Genomic DNA, 15,424 nt, shown 5'->3' with positions numbered 1-15,424 from the left:
GAATATCTCTTGATCCACAAAATCAGCCGAAGAAGCGGCTCTGTTTTCGAGACTCTTTGATAGTCAACCAAACTTGGCCGACTGACTGTATGGGCCACGGATGTATGGTTCGGCCAAGTCGCTCATCTGGCCGGAGGCCGAAGGCTTTTCCACTACACTTGCCCCCTTGTTCGTATCATGGTTTTACCTTATGGGAGCAAATAAACTTTCGAAGGAAAGATGAGACATTTTGCTTCGGTGGGATATTTTAAATTTGCCAGACGTGTCCAACTCAGTTTTTGGCCGTATAGCTCGCTACTGACAACTTTTCGGCCGTGTCCATCGTCCAACTCAGCGTTTGACTACATCAGACTGAAGGTACTGTTCATTACTTTATTCAGACGGAAGATTATGGTGGGTTAGTCTAGTTAAATTCCATGTGCTTGTAGTTGTAAATAGTGAAGTAGTTTCACTTAGAGTTTACGTAAGAGTCTTAGTGAGGTGAGTTAGACGCTAGCCTAGGAAAATTCATTTTACTTATAAATCTTATTATAATGAAATAGTCTCAGGGCTAGGTCTTTTGGATGTAGAAACTGCGTTGATTTCGAACCACGTAAAAATCGATAATTTACACTGCTTATTATTCTTAATGCTCGCATAAATACACGATTTGCCTTAATCTATCTAATTACGACAAAAAAACAATTAACTTGAGTAATTTTGCTAAAAATATTTTAATTTTTTTGATCATATTTTATTATGAAACTACTTTTTATACATATATTTTATAGGTCTCGCTGGGCATCTCACAGCCGACAACCGTGAAACTAATCCCTCCTTTACGAACCACAAAATCTTTTCATTCGCAGAAATTGAGGATTAAACTCCCAGACCTACTGGTTAAGAGACGAACCACCACGCCAACCTTAGTGGTTACTAATTTTTATATATATAATACTATTGTTAAAAAGAGTAATTTAGTTAATCTTTTGCTCATAAGTGTAATTTCTCCATTTTTGAAGGTAACATTATTAATTTCACATGGTTACCATCGGACACCCGTATAGGCCGTATTCTCGAGTGATTCCGTGTACCACAACCCACAAGACTCTCATATAGATCAAACCGTTCATTCAGCATCAAACGGAAAATGAAACATGGACCCACATCAACTTAGTACTATATTTTTCGGTAAATAAATAAAAAATTGGAAAGAATTTAAACTCTGCCGCTTTCCTCATCCATAAACGCTCTCTCCTTTCCGTCCCTCTCTCCCTCTCCCTCTGTTCACAATAAATGTTACCGCGCCCAGATATTTACGACGCCGCTTCTTAATCTACACAGATAGTAGCAATAGATTTCGCGCGAATCTAGAGCTTCCTGATTGTTATTCGTCGAAGCTAGCGGGAGTAGGTGACCAGATTCGGATCAGATCTGATCTCCAAGCACTCAAGTACACTATAATGCGGGCTTGTTTTGAAGCTTAATTTGGCTAAAACCAAGCAATTCTGCTCTTTCGTCTTGCATTTTGATTAGAAATTATGAAGATCGTAGGTCCCGTCACACCTGGTCAGGTGCGTGCTTTGATTTGATCTTAATTAAGTAAGTAAGTACTCACTGTTTGGCTGCTGATGCTAATGATTCCGTAATTCTCAACTACAGGTGTCGTTCTTTCTCGGAATCATACCGGTGATTGCTTCGTGGTTTTATGCCGAGATTCTGGAGTACAGAAAAAATACGGTCACCAAATCGTAAAATTCTATCATCTCTATTCTATTTTTCGTCTCTGTGCATTAGTGTGTGCTTTCGATGTTAAATATGTAATGTGTTTGTCCTGATGTAGTTTGGTGAACGTTAACTGGTGAGGAGATTTTTTTGGTTACTTCTGTAGTTTGATGTTCTACTCGTTTCGTGTGTGTTTGCTTGTGATAAACGTATGTGCAAAGCATTGGTTTGGAATTGGTTTTGGACGATTAAATAAATCGACAGAGGTTATTTTACTGATCAATGGAGTTATGTCACACAGCGTGAAGATTTGTATCTTCCTCTTAATGTTAATACATAAATAGTCTGCTAGCAAGCAGTGCTCTTAATCATATGGCAAGAGAAATTGTATGGGTCTTCATTTTTTGACTCGAGCTTTGGTCTTTGTTCTAGAAGGCACTCGGACATCGCTTTAGCTGAGATAGGAAAAGAGACAGTTCAAGAAGAAGACAGGGCTATTTTGTTAGAGGGAGGAGGTCTTCAATCAGCTTCTCCTCGTGCTCGGGTTTCATCGTCAGCCTGGTCTCCTATTGTCAGGTTTGTGGATGACATGTTCAAGTCTTGGGTTTTTACCTTGTCTCGTTCAGTATGTTAAATTACCATCTTCTCTATTTATTTAATGTCCAGATTCTTGACAATGGATGAGGCTTTCTTGATTGATAATCGGCTGACTCTCAAAGCCATGTGAGTGAGTCATTTTCCTGGTTGAAATTATATTTTTCCTTAATAGATTGTGTCGGTGAAATTGAATGACAAACTTCTGCTATTGCAGGTCTGAATTCGGAGTGCTTTTAACATACTATTACTTGTGTGACCGTACAGATTTCTTTGCCTCATCGACTAAGGTGACGCTATTTGATTCTTCTTAGACTTGAAGCTTCAACTTTTCTGTTTTTGGTCTTTATTTATTCCTGGTGAAGACTGTGGTAATTTTTAATGTTGGTCTAGTGGTGCCCTGTACATGACAATACACTTTTTTATGTGCTTTTCCAGATACTCATAATGAATCCTTAAATAGTTTCTTAACACTGAACACTGAATAATATGCTTATTACTTTAAGCTAAGTTGTGGCGTGTTGATTTTCTAATATAATTTCCTGGATATAATCTTTTATCATTATGGATTCATTGCTCGTGAAAGATGCACTTTTCACCAACCTTTTGGTGTCGCTTGTTCAGCCTTTTCTTATATGGCCTGATTTTTGTTTGCTTCACCTATCTGTGCAGAGTTACAACCGAGACCTTTTCTGGTTTCTGTACTTCCTTCTCATCATAGTTTGTGCAGTGACTTCATTCAAGATACATAGCGATCGGTCACCATTCTCAGGAAAAGCCATAATGTATCTAAATAGGCATCAAACTGAGGAGTGGAAAGGTTGGATGCAGGTTTGTCAATATTTCTGACTGTTAAATTCACTTTCCTTTTCTTTTGGGCTGTGTAAACATGGGCATCCTTACCAAACATACACCTTAAATGGCAGGAAAACTCCTAGAGGATATTTACATGTATGTCTTTTTTCACTTCTATTTATTTTACAGGTACTATTTTTGATGTACCATTACTTCGCTGCAACTGAAATCTACAATGCCATTCGCATCTTTATTGCTGCATATGTGTGGATGACTGGGTTTGGGAACTTCTCATATTATTATATTCGAAAAGATTTCAGTCTCGCTAGGTTTGCACAGGTATCTAGCCCATTTATGCCAATTTTTGCATCTCTTAGCCATTTCTATGAAACTTGATTTGACACATAATTTTTTCTTGTTGAGCAGATGATGTGGAGGCTTAACTTCATGGTGATATTTTGTTGCATCATACTCAACAACAGCTACATGCTGTACTACATTTGCCCTATGCACACACTCTTCACTCTCATGGTTTATGGAGCCCTTGGCATTCTAAATAAGCATAATGAGAGTGGTTCAGTGATAGCGGCTAAGATTGTTGCCTGTTTCTTGGTCGTTATTGTTGTATGGGAAATACCTGGTGTGTTTGAATTTCTCTGGGGGCCATTCACTTTCTTTCTAGGTCGGTCTAATTTTAAAGCTTAATTAGTATTCATTATGCATGTATTTGTTAGCCCTTTAAGAAAGGATCCCGTGTTACTCTTCTTGACTTCTTAAAGCATTGCAGGTTATACTGATCCTGCCAAACCAAATCTTTCACGCTTGCATGAGTGGCATTTCCGTTCTGGCCTTGATCGCTATATATGGATAGTCGGAATGATATATGCATACTACCATCCTACTGTATGTTTGATTTATACTCCATGTCCTTATTTAATCGTGAAATACTGCTTGCATTGTTTTGTGCGATTTCAGTGAGATGAAGGATTGCCATTTTGCATTTTCATTCTGTAGGTTGAAAGATGGATGGAGAAACTGGAGGAGGCAGAAGTGAAGCTCAGAATTTCAATCAAGTCTGCCGTGGCACTGATAGCCCTTGTGGTAAAACTAGATTTTTTAATTAATTTTTATCTGAGGAATAAGAAAAGTTTAATTATAACTTGCTAATGATTTGTTAATGATAAATGATCCTGTGCAATTTCTAGGTTGGATATTTGTGGTTTGAGTATATATACAAGCTTGACAAGATTACATACAATAAGTATCATCCTTATACGTCATGGATTCCAATAACGTAAGCATCAAGTCTGCTTAAGTGTATTTCTTACTCATGTAACTTTTTCTAGTTTGTGCTAAAAGCGCCGATCTGTTGATTGTGAACAGTGTGTACATCTGTTTGAGAAATGTCACGCAGCAGTTCAGGGGTTACAGCTTGACGCTCTTTGCGTAAGTGACTTTCCTAAATATTTGGAATTTGAATAAATACATACGTAAGTTTTAACTTGATTTTGATAATGCTGTAGATGGCTTGGGAAAATAACACTGGAGACCTACATCTCACAATTTCATATCTGGTTAAGGTATGTCGTTATTTGACTGGTGATTCAACCATGTTTGTGAGTGGTTCGAGGAATGTGTGTTTCATTGACAAAATTGTATTTTGTTGAACTTGCAGATCGTCTGTCCCGGATGGTCAACCCAAACTCCTCCTGTCCCTGATCCCAGACTACCCATTATTGAATTTCATGCTCACTACAGCCATATATGTTGCAGTAAGTAGTGAACCATCATTTTTTGTATCACCGAGCATGGTAAAATGCCTGGTAAAAACTCACTTCCACGCCATTGCAGGTTTCATACAGACTCTTTGAACTTACAAACACGTTGAAAACAGCATTTGTGCCTACGAAAGACGATAAGCGTCTTATGCACAATGCGATTGTGGGGTTTGCAGCATTTAGTGTTCTGTATAGTCTGGCTTTTGCTTTCGTCAACTTCCCTAGAATGCTTGTAAGAGCCACTCCATTATTATTTATTTTAATCTATCAGCGCACAGTTTCACAAATCATACTAACTTCCATTGTTCCATTGTTTTCCATAGGCATGAGATTAGAGTTGGAAGATTCGTATGTTAATGGCACACTTCTCCAGGGTTTCAAACGCTAAATGTGCACCTTTCCATGGAAGATCACTCCCATCATCAACCACAGTCATCCTAGTTGTGAGGTTGATATAATATTGTGATACCGGAAAGTGATATAGTACTAGATTTTTTGGAACTTCGATAATTGTATAGAAAAAGAAAGATGGAGGTAACTCCAATTCAATTGCTATACTCTGTTCTTTAAATTTGCCAGAATTGGTTATGGTAGCTTGTACGAACTAAAGCATTCACTTTCAGTCGCACGTATTTGATTCATTGATCAGGGAAAGCATATGACTGTATTTATTTTTAACCAGCAGAGTTGAACACTTGCGATTTAATTAGTGCACTCATCCGATTTATTTACTTTCGGAATATGAATCGCCTCAGTACCTCGAAGGTAGAGCTGTCGGTTGTTAACTACAGGTCGTAGGTTCTAATCCTAAAGGTATTATTACTTAATGGGTGCATGAAAATTTGTATCAAACGAGTAATATATAATCGACACGTGAAGATTAGTATCAAAGGCATAATCACAATGGACGCATGAAATTATGACTTGACATCCAAACATTTTCCATTTCCATTCCCTTGATATTTTTAACATCCAAACACTATTTTTTATGTTGGTTTTCTTCCATTCTTTTCCTTCCAGCCATTGACCTCTTCCAAACACAACCTAAATTCACGGTAGAAAAAAAAATGTAAATAATTTGAGAAATGTATTGTGATGAGATAAGTAGGGTGGCGCTACTGCCACGAACATTTTGGCTAATGCCGAAAACTTAAACTTAATGATCATTTTACCCCATTTAACATTTAACGTTACTTTGTTATGTAATTAATTACATCTATTTTCTTTTAATTCTAAAAAACGCGCTACTCATCCCATGTTCTCCACTTCTTCAACTTTCCATCTCTTGCAACAAGGATTGAGAAGCTCATACCAAGTTAAAATCAAAGCTTAACATAACAAAGGCAGAAGATTTTTTCATTCACATAAACCAAAAAAACAAAATTTTTGGTGTAAATTATGAAAACACAAACTCACTTCTTGCCCTTATTTGTTAATCTCTTTTACTCCCTTTCAGTGGTTTAATTTGCTTTTCCTATAATTGGATCATCATCGTTTTTCTCAACATTTTCTCCACAATTCTCATCGTTGAAAATTGAAGCTTCCTCGGCTATAAACTTAACCTCCTCCGATTCACGGAAAATCAGCCCACCCACCTATCAATACTCAAAATTTTGTAAAACCCACCTAAAAATTCTCAACCCATGAACGAAACATAATTCATACATCATCTTGTAATTTGCTTGTAAATCCAAACCTTTATCCCTACGAACAAGATTTGGTCGACCCAGTAATCAAAGTTTTAAGTAGTGAGATTGAAACTGTTTTGTATGAAGTGATGAGATTAGAGAGGAAGAGCTGGTAGTATAAGAGAGCGAGAGTGTGCCGAAGATAGAGAGACGGAATAGGAAAGAGAATTAGAAAACTTAACAAAAGAAAGGGTAAATATGTCACAAAAATAAATAAATTCAAAATGTTCATGACATTAGTCAAAAAATTCATGGCAACGACACCACCCAAATAAGTATAGGCAGACTAGGCGAAGCAGAGACAGAGGGACGAATATTGTTTTTAAACATGGATTAATTCTTGCTTCAATTGAGAGCAAAGTGGATCAGACATGGTTTATACCTCCTGGCCATGTAAACCACGTGACCAAAAAATTTACACTTCATCATTCTCAATTCTTATGAAGTAAAAGAGAATCAAAATTGACACATCTTGCATATCAGTATAATTTCAGAACAATTAGAAGCTGCATACTGTTTCCAACGAATAGAATACCAAATACAAGAAATTCTGAAAGTTTCGATATGAAATAATAAACTTTCATGTTAAAATAGAGATGCACGATCACTGAAGCTAGATAGCTGCTCTCCAATCTCAGGGCAGCAAAAACAGAACTCCGAACTTTTTGTTCTGTAATTTCACGGCTATGTCTTCAGAATATATGCACAATATCGTACGCAAATCTGTTCTCATGTCAAGGAAACACAAACTCGGAGCAGCCACATACACAAATAATAAAATTAATATAAAGGCAAAATAAAATCAGATTCACGGGAAAGGATACGTCCAGAATAGCACAAACGACTGCACAAAAGCATGACAAAGTTAGTCAATAGAACATCAAGAAGAAAACTTCATCAACTCGGTATTATTAAACCGATGAAGGTAACGACTAAAACACTTGAACTTTCTTTCACAGAAGCAAGTCACTTACCATGAGACCGCCCAAAAAGCCATCAAATATGACGCGGTTTGAAGAATCAAAGTATGAATGGATTGAAAACTTTGCCTTGGCCATGAGTCCAACTGAAGTAATAGCCATTATGAGGAAATAAAAGACAAAGCCAGTCAAGCCAGTGAATCCCAATATTCCTGCAATAGCCCCACCGATGATGGACAAGAATGTCCGGCTGCAGGGGAAAAAGTGCATTAGATTCAGAGAAGTATGGACAATTCATGAATTAATTTAGTTTGTATGTTATACCACTTAATATATAATAGTGGTATTTCCAGTGAAATATTGAAGTAAAAAGAAGATGAGAGTGTTGAAAAGCACCTGTAATATATGACTTTCATGTTACTTTGCATATTCTCAGCACTGAAAGTTGGCACCTGACTGGCTTCATTTGATTTCTTTTCGGACGCACCAGAATCGTTATGTCCAGCCATGCTTCTACTCTTGTCCGACTATATCTTCAATTCCTGAAACGAAACACAGAAAAGATGGTGTTTGAATTAGACATAAATCTCGAAGCGTTCCTAAACACATTGCAATGAATCCAAAAACAGTAGAAATCGTTATGTACAACCATGGTTCAACACTTGTCAGCCTAATCAACATATGAAATCGGGAGCACAAATTAAGAGCTGAAAACAACAGATACAATTAAATAAAAAAAAAACTTATCATAACAATGAACACAAATCTCTTATCGTCTTTTACTCTTGAATTGAAGTTTGTTAATTAATTTTCAGCTGAAGAATGAGGTTAAGCACAGAAAGAACATAGAGCAAACAAGAAATTCGAGATTGAAAGAGAGAAAGAAACTCGAGATTCAGCTAGCAGATCTATGAACAAGCTATTGATGTAATTAAGAAGAGCAATGAAAACTACACAGAAGAGAGAGAGAGAGAGAGAGAGAGAGAGAGAGAGAGAGAGAGAGAGAGAGTACCCAAAAGCAACGAGAGAGATCGGAGAAGACGAGAAGTGCTTGGTCTATGTCAATGTTACTCACTGCTGAATTGAATCGTAAGTGGACTGGATGTGTTTCTCTTTTACTTTCCAGTTTTCATTTCTGTCGCTAATTCAATTATTGTTTAAAACATACACTAGCATCCTCAATTTTTTATTTGAAGCTTATTTTGGTCCTATAACTTCTAACTAATACAATACAAGATCGTCATTCGTTTTTATCCGTTCCATAATACATTAGTACAGTACAATCCTTTAACGTAAGCATTTTTTTAGTTTGCTCTTGGACTCTTGCTGGTGGACTGGGTACTTGGATCGGTCCACTTCAAATTTCGAAATTGCAAAAGATATTGGAGGACGACCCCCATTCACCATTCTCTAGTATAAAACCGTTCTTTTGAAAGATGAAATGGAGAATCGAGCTGGGATTGTCCCGCAACACATAGAGACGTTATTAAATTATTCTTTTTTTTTATTTATTTACTCGTAAAACAAAGAAATATTACTCCATTTGATGAACAAGAATTAATTATAGGATGGCTACCGATCATCTTAACCTTCAAGTAATTAACTTTGGAAATTTATTTACCATCACAGACACAGACACTTACACTAAATTAATAGTATTACACAAAACAAAGAAATTAATTGTGTGTTGCATTGGTCTTCAAGTGGGATTGTGCAATATGACCATTAGCTCCTTTAGGAAAGAAGCCTCCAGGAGTTGTTTCATTGCCACTTCCATAGACAATCCTAAGGATCTCCTCGGGAGTTCTTCCATACGAGAGCGAGTCTTTGTCTCCGGCCAGCACATTCCCTCTCGATTTCCCTTCAGGTCCCTGTTCTTTTCGAACAAACAGGCCTTCGTCCTTGACTCCTTCACCTCCAAGCTTGTTCCTTAATTCTGAAATCTTGTTAGTGAACACCCCAACACGGATTCCATAAGGAACCACTGTCAATGCAGCTCTCTCGTAAAGCATTCCTCTGATGATTGCATCTTGGCCTGATTCCACTCCTAGAAGTCCTCCAACAAGCTGAAAAACAAATTAACAAATTCGGCCAATGATATATGAACGAGTAAAAAAATTTCCAATTTTGATAGATTAAGTTACCTTTCTCGAATCGGGGGCATTGAGTTTAGGAAGGGCGCCAACATATCCGGTGAGGCCAACATAAGGGATCAAGTAAGAGGCAATAAGATAGTTGATTGAATTTGCATAAGGGTCAAATCTTGGATACAATTTCCTTCCAAATGCTTTGTCTACAACTTGTGCAAATGTCTTCTTACTCAAATCCAACTGTGGCCTTGCAATTCCTTTCACTGTCTTCTGGATTGCCCTGTTAGTATATATATGTATATATATACACATATTTAATTTAATCATCCCATACGAAAAAAGAAATAGTAGTAGAAAATTAATTAAAACAAAGCATCATGGCATGCTGCTCAATTTGATTAATCGATTATGGATTAAGAGAATTGCGACCAAATCGATATGTTCGGTCTGATTTAAATCGAACCTTGCATGATAAGTAATTAATGATCATAAATTAAAGCTAGATGAGGGAAAAAATTGATGAACCTTAAGTGACCAACTTCTTGGAATGCAAATTGAGAGATAATATCTTGAGTTACAGGGTCGAGACGAGCCAATTTAGCTCCTTTTGGTGGGGGACCTCCATTAGTCAGATTCGGATTAACTTTATCCAAACCGTAACCCAATGAACCAAACAAGAAGAATTCAGCTTCCAAGAACTCCAAATTCAAGGGGAACTCCAACAAATCCACGTCAGATTGTGAAAGGTGATGATCATCGTCGGGGTGGGTATTTTCATCTATTGAGTAGGAGAAAGAAGAAGATTGAGGAAGCAAGAGGAGGAGGAGGAGGAGGACGGCGATCGGGATCGGCGGCATGATTGACTGGTGTGTGGTGGCAGCTGATTATATATTAGCAATGTGGTTGTGTGTGTATTTATATGGTTTAGAGTTGACAAGTGTGCATGAAGCGGTGGAAGAAGGACGTGCCACGTAGGACCATGCAGCAGGAATAGTACAACAAGTTTGGCGTAGGGAAGACATTTTAGTTCGGAATTCATGGAAGATAAGATGGGTTGAAAAGTTTGAATGTCCTTTAGTTACTTAAAAACCGGAGTCGGTATATGTTGCCAAGATTATGTTGCGTTCATTTATGTAGGCTGAAACATACACACACACACAGAGTCTTTGTATGAATGAAACAAAGGCTAAATTGCAGAGTGAGTGATCTCTACTTTTCACTTGACTTCTTTCGTGTCATCAGACGAACAAAATGCAAAACATAAAATAAACAAATACTACCCGTCTCAAAATACATAATGTTTTTCATATGTATTTCCGATTGCCATGAAGATTATGGTTAATGCCATGAAAATTTCAATTTCAATGACAATTTTACCCAATTTTTTTCCGCAAGGCAATCTTATTATGTTCAAGTTTAAAATTCAACATATACAATATACATAGTGACTAGGATCTTAATTTGAAAGCTGATATATAATAATTCAACCAATAAAGCAACAAAGTAACGCAAGATTACTAAGGAGAACATGTTTATTGGCTTCAACTCAGCATTTAGTAATCTTGAGTTGTTTGAATTCTTGTGAAGTCGATGAAAGCAGGAGAGGAGAGGAGAGGAACGTAAGAAATAACAGAAAAAAGAAAACTTCACAGGGAAGGTAAAATTGTCATTCAATTTAAAATTTTCATGACATTAACTATAATCTTCATGGTAATAGAACCACACTATAAAAGAACATCATGTGTTTTGAAATGGAGACGGAAAAAACCTCACGTGTTTTGAGATGGAGACGGAAAGAGTAGGATGAATCTCTCTCTCTTCGGGAATTGCAATAAGATTTCATTTCATTCTGGAACAAAAGCAAAAGTTTGGACTTCCATTTCTCTACCACATCACATGAACCTTAGTATTCCGTGCACTATTCTATTCTTTGATTGGACCTGCAATGTACAAGCTCTTAGACGATCTCTTACCTTTAAATGTGAAAATGCTAATTAAAAAAAAAAAGAAAAAAGAAAAAAGAGGAGCTCTGATATGAATGATAGAATCCATTTTTTACTCATGTCCGGACACAACACAAGTTTCAACTTTTTCATGTTAAAATCCTTTTTGTATAGCCTTTTCCAAAAAACATACAACAGGTCTCTCTCACAGCACTCTTGAATCTCAATTCTCACATCACTTGCTTCTGCCTTTCTTCTTCTTCTTGCTGCTGCTGCCATTGTTAGGTCTGGCTGAAGATGGTGGGGTCTCGCTGGAGGGAGGGTGGTCCCCAGGGAAGTTGTTTTCAAACATGCCAGATTGCATTGCATTCTGAATCCACCCGAAGAATTCTTCCTCAGTCATCGTCTCTTCCAAGTTCGGTGGTACACGACCTCTTTGTCCGGAACCTGGTCCTCCCTTGCCGCCACCACCAGGGTGATTATTATGCTTTGAAGAGGATGATGATGATATAGCCGTGTTCACATGAAAACTTGGCTTGTGACTGTTCACTGGGCATCTCATTCCCTAATAAACATATAAAATTATTCAACTATCATAATCATTCACATTCATCGAACATCACCGATTCATTTCAGGCATACCTGGCAAATGTACCATTCTGTGGCATTATATATCTTGCTATCTGCACACACAAAAGCAGTTGGAGCATCTACCTGCACAACGAGACTTCATTGTAAGCGATACAATCTTTGCTAAAATTTGTAAAAGAGATATTTAACCATGCAACAACATACATACCTTCCGCAACATTCCAAAAAGGAACGGTTGAGACGATTGTTCCACCCATCCATCTCCATCTTTTGCTTGATGAAAATCTTGGCATTCCTTCACAACCCAAATCCAACATTAACAAATAAGCAAGAGGAACAAATTAGAAAGGAAGTCTATAATTAAATGTTAAGAGAGATGGGGAAAACCTGACACCATCTTGCTTGTAACTTTGATTTCTTTGTGAGTATCCAAATATGAAAGTTGCCACATCTCTTGCAGGCGATTCGTCGTGAACCCCCAACAGGATCCTCTCCATCAGCCTCAGGATGTGAAAATACCGATGAAAAGAAGCCATGTTGTCCATTCTACACAAATTGAGACTCAGAGGATAAGAAAAAGCCAAATTGATCAACAGTAAAGAGACAAACCAGAATGCTAGTTGATCGAACCTTCCGAAGGCCATTTTGAAACTGATGGAAATACATTAGCAACTCCTCCCTCCTTAACTTGTCGTCATATTCCTTTCGCTTCAAGGAATCTAATAATACCTAGAAACAAAAAACCATTTAATCAGACGAGGGAATTCAAGATACCATACAAAACCAATATGAAACAGCATACCATTTAAAACAAAGATTTACCTCGTATGCATTTTGTAGCTTCTTAAAAGCTTCAACGGCCCTTTCATTACCCATGTTCTTATCAGGATGGACTAGCATCGCCTATAAACAATTTGGGAAGACCAATCATCAAAATTAAGCATTTTTACGCCTCTCCCAGAATATAGTAGGTTAGCTACAGACAAAATTATAAAGTAATCCATGGAAAATTTATTATATATATGCTTTTCTTTTCCACAGATTTCAAATATAAAAGTGATTACGAAGGCACCTTTTTTCGATATTCTTTCTTGAGGAGAGCAACATCGACATCTCCATACCGTGAGCATCCCAGTGCTGAATAGTGATCGGTACAGCTCAACAGGCGTGCTACTTCATCTTCTGAAGTAGTCTCACCGTCGACCCCACTAGTGGAAGGCACTCCTGGGCCCCGGTCAGCAGATATTCCTGGCCCATTTTCAAAAGTAGAGTATGTTTGCTCTCCATTAAAATAGCCAGGTTGGCCTTCCATTCCAGATGTTTGCTCGGGTCCTCTATGGGGATTCTGGCTCATGTTATTCTTTAGGAAGTATAACAGAGCATCACTTGAAATGAAAGACAAATTTAGAGCAAAAAGCAATCCAAGCCATCCAACATATCCCCACGCACAGTACACTGAGTATACAGTAGTAATTAATAATGCAAGGCGCTCATGACTCAACATGAATGCCAACCCTGAAATTTAAGAAACATAAAACTTTAATGAGCTCTGAAAAGCAAAACGAAACACATAAATACATGTTATTAAGTGTATAGTACCTCCAAGAAGAATGATGAATGCTGTAGTCCAAAAGCTTCCATAAAACCACAGGAGAGTAACTCCGGAAATGGCAATTACCAGAACTGCAAGGGTGAATCCGAGGAAAAGCACTACTAAAGCAGCTATTGCCTATAAAACCAAAAAGAATCAATCATAATGCTGGTAGGAAAATGACTTTAATTCAGTAACCAAACTATCAACTGTTGTTTAAAGAACAAAATATAAAACTAGCAGATATTTACCAATATGATAAGACACTTGAACAGTCCAGCCATAGCAAATACGGAAAAAATGCTGCACCAAAGAACGGAGAAGAAGGATGTAGTCCCCATGCGCAGAAATGAATCGATGCCTCTAAGGGCACAATCCAACCAAATCATGGATAAAAGAAGAATTACGTTCACAAGATGCATAAGCCATGTCAATACTACGGGGTACACTTGTTCGAACTTTGTTTTGGTAAAGTCGTGAGCCTTCTGCACTCTGGTTGTTATAGAATCAAACATTGGACTATACTTCTCTAGCCACCCACCCACTATCTTTAAGATTGGTGCAGCTAATTCCCTCAACCTCATAACTGCTACGTTATCTAGAAACTTGAAATTTCCTGTTAAAACACTATTTTGAAATCTATTCAGCAACCCATGTATAGCACTCCTTCCCTGTCTTGCTCCACGGTTTCTACGAGGAATTCTCCCATGTCTTTCTCTTACACCAGAAGCATCCCTTGAAGACACATTTTCAGGAGACTCACTTGCACTGACACCAAAAGGCACTGAATTCTCAACACTCTCAGTTGTATGAACTCCATGACTATCTGACCTCAAAGATTCCCTGGCACTTTCCATTTTAGTACCATGGGCTTTACTCTTACTCGTACAAGAAGTATTACAAGGAAGGTTTCCAGTCGGTATTTCCTCTTCATGGAAAACTTTCTCTTCATTCTCTTTTCCCGCATTTCCTGATTCTGAACCCTTTGCTCTCTTTTTTGGCATATGCCGCTCAACCCCATTCCTATTCTGACTACTTTTTCGAGCCATGGAAATAGAATTATGTCAAGTTCTCTGAAGAGGGAAGCAAAGTCAAACCATTTCTATTCCATCAATTCAACAATACTTCCAAACAAAAATTTGCAGCTTCTCTTGGATAAAAGAAACTGCAAACTGAAAATCATAAGCTCAAATGATCAGTCCAAAGTGGCAGTAAAATTAACTGAAACGAATCTAACTGTAAGCTCAAATACGCCAGAGAAATACTCAAAGTAGCAAATCAAATTAGAACCCCCAGCATAATCAAAATGCACCCATGTCAGGGGCTATAACCCCAAAGAAAATTCAACGAAAATAGTCTATAAATAATGAAAGTGAAAGCTTTTATGAGACAATTGGAAAAAATCGCGTACCCAGATGATGATATGTAGCAGGATTAGACCAAGTAGAGTCAGAAATCGGCAGTTTAAAGAAAATCCCAAAAAATTCTTCACGAGGTTCTTGGGAAAGAACCCTTTTGTACTAAAGAGTTTACTTTTCGTTTTCCCCGAATTGGATTTCTTTTTCGCGAATTCAGTACATACAGCTATCGATTTGAAGGTTTTTGGCTTTGGGGAAAAGCTTTTTTGTATCAAAAACACTCGGTGGGTATATTATATATATGAGAGAAAGAAAGAGATAGTCCCGAAGCTATTTTAACACAGACTTGTTCTCATCTTCCAGGGTGGCTGG

At 37.6% G+C, this 15,424-nt stretch overlaps 4 protein-coding genes across 4 annotated transcripts; 1 reads left to right on the top strand and 3 right to left on the bottom strand.

Moving 5' to 3' along the window:
• Positions 1-1,520: 1,520 nt before the first annotated feature.
• Positions 1,521-5,479, top strand: LOC139881628 (protein REDUCED WALL ACETYLATION 2-like). Its single transcript, XM_071866073.1, has 17 exons — positions 1,521-1,553; positions 1,642-1,719; positions 2,049-2,062; positions 2,140-2,280; positions 2,371-2,427; positions 2,516-2,588; positions 2,971-3,129; positions 3,283-3,432; positions 3,520-3,775; positions 3,881-3,996; positions 4,108-4,194; positions 4,299-4,387; positions 4,477-4,539; positions 4,617-4,673; positions 4,769-4,865; positions 4,945-5,103; positions 5,390-5,479. Exons 1-17 carry the CDS (start codon positions 1,521-1,523, stop codon positions 5,477-5,479), a joined length of 1,719 nt encoding a protein of 572 aa, XP_071722174.1.
• Positions 5,480-7,251: 1,772 nt separating this feature from the next.
• Positions 7,252-7,988, bottom strand: LOC139881623 (uncharacterized). Its single transcript, XM_071866069.1, has 4 exons — positions 7,876-7,988; positions 7,534-7,729; positions 7,384-7,403; positions 7,252-7,282 (listed from the first exon to the last, which is right to left on the bottom strand). The coding sequence occupies exons 1-4, from the start codon at positions 7,986-7,988 to the stop codon at positions 7,252-7,254; spliced, it is 360 nt and encodes a 119-aa protein (XP_071722170.1).
• Positions 7,989-9,155: 1,167 nt separating this feature from the next.
• Positions 9,156-10,426, bottom strand: LOC139881627 (desiccation-related protein PCC13-62-like). Its single transcript, XM_071866072.1, has 3 exons — positions 10,095-10,426; positions 9,624-9,849; positions 9,156-9,545 (listed from the first exon to the last, which is right to left on the bottom strand). Exons 1-3 carry the CDS (start codon positions 10,424-10,426, stop codon positions 9,156-9,158), a joined length of 948 nt encoding a protein of 315 aa, XP_071722173.1.
• A 1,321-nt stretch (positions 10,427-11,747) lies between these two features.
• LOC139881625 (uncharacterized) lies at positions 11,748-14,743 on the bottom strand. The gene is made up of 9 exons (XM_071866071.1): positions 13,946-14,743; positions 13,703-13,832; positions 13,176-13,618; positions 12,926-13,006; positions 12,734-12,832; positions 12,491-12,649; positions 12,312-12,398; positions 12,155-12,226; positions 11,748-12,077 (listed from the first exon to the last, which is right to left on the bottom strand). Exons 1-9 carry the CDS (start codon positions 14,741-14,743, stop codon positions 11,748-11,750), a joined length of 2,199 nt encoding a protein of 732 aa, XP_071722172.1.
• Positions 14,744-15,424: the final 681 nt, after the last annotated feature.

This window comes from Rutidosis leptorrhynchoides, unplaced genomic scaffold (genome assembly GCF_046630445.1).
Source record: "Rutidosis leptorrhynchoides isolate AG116_Rl617_1_P2 unplaced genomic scaffold, CSIRO_AGI_Rlap_v1 contig178, whole genome shotgun sequence".
NCBI classification, from domain to species: Eukaryota; Viridiplantae; Streptophyta; class Magnoliopsida; order Asterales; family Asteraceae; genus Rutidosis; species Rutidosis leptorrhynchoides.
This window is presented reverse-complemented; position numbering and strand designations above follow the sequence as displayed.

What these genes read in the sequence shown, in the direction of transcription:
- LOC139881627 (XM_071866072.1), bottom strand. Translation starts at nt 10,426, where the DNA reads ATGCCGCCGATCCCGATCGCCGTCCTCCTCCTCCTCCTCCTCTTGCTT. An exon ending in CAAGAAGTTGGTCACTTAAG is followed by an intron (nt 9,850 to 10,094) that starts GTTCATCAATTT and finishes ATATACTAACAG; the next exon opens with GGCAATCCAGAAGACAGTGA. An exon ending in ATGCCCCCGATTCGAGAAAG is followed by an intron (nt 9,546 to 9,623) that starts GTAACTTAATCT and finishes TTTGTTTTTCAG; the next exon opens with CTTGTTGGAGGACTTCTAGG.
- LOC139881625 (XM_071866071.1), bottom strand. Translation starts at nt 14,743, where the DNA reads ATGGCTCGAAAAAGTAGTCAGAATAGGAATGGGGTTGAGCGGCATATG. An exon ending in TTCAAAATGGCCTTCGGAAG is followed by an intron (nt 12,650 to 12,733) that starts GTTCGATCAACT and finishes CAATTTGTGTAG; the next exon opens with AATGGACAACATGGCTTCTT. An exon ending in CAGAATGGTACATTTGCCAG is followed by an intron (nt 12,078 to 12,154) that starts GTATGCCTGAAA and finishes TATGTTTATTAG; the next exon opens with GGAATGAGATGCCCAGTGAA.
- LOC139881623 (XM_071866069.1), bottom strand. Translation starts at nt 7,988, where the DNA reads ATGGCTGGACATAACGATTCTGGTGCGTCCGAAAAGAAATCAAATGAA. An exon ending in ATGAAAGTCATATATTACAG is followed by an intron (nt 7,730 to 7,875) that starts GTGCTTTTCAAC and finishes TTTCCCCTGCAG; the next exon opens with CCGGACATTCTTGTCCATCA. An exon ending in TCGTTTGTGCTATTCTGGAC is followed by an intron (nt 7,283 to 7,383) that starts GTATCCTTTCCC and finishes ACATGAGAACAG; the next exon opens with ATTTGCGTACGATATTGTGC.
- LOC139881628 (XM_071866073.1), top strand. Translation starts at nt 1,521, where the DNA reads ATGAAGATCGTAGGTCCCGTCACACCTGGTCAG. An exon ending in GCCTGGTCTCCTATTGTCAG is followed by an intron (nt 2,281 to 2,370) that starts GTTTGTGGATGA and finishes TTTAATGTCCAG; the next exon opens with ATTCTTGACAATGGATGAGG. An exon ending in GTCTCGCTAGGTTTGCACAG is followed by an intron (nt 3,433 to 3,519) that starts GTATCTAGCCCA and finishes CTTGTTGAGCAG; the next exon opens with ATGATGTGGAGGCTTAACTT.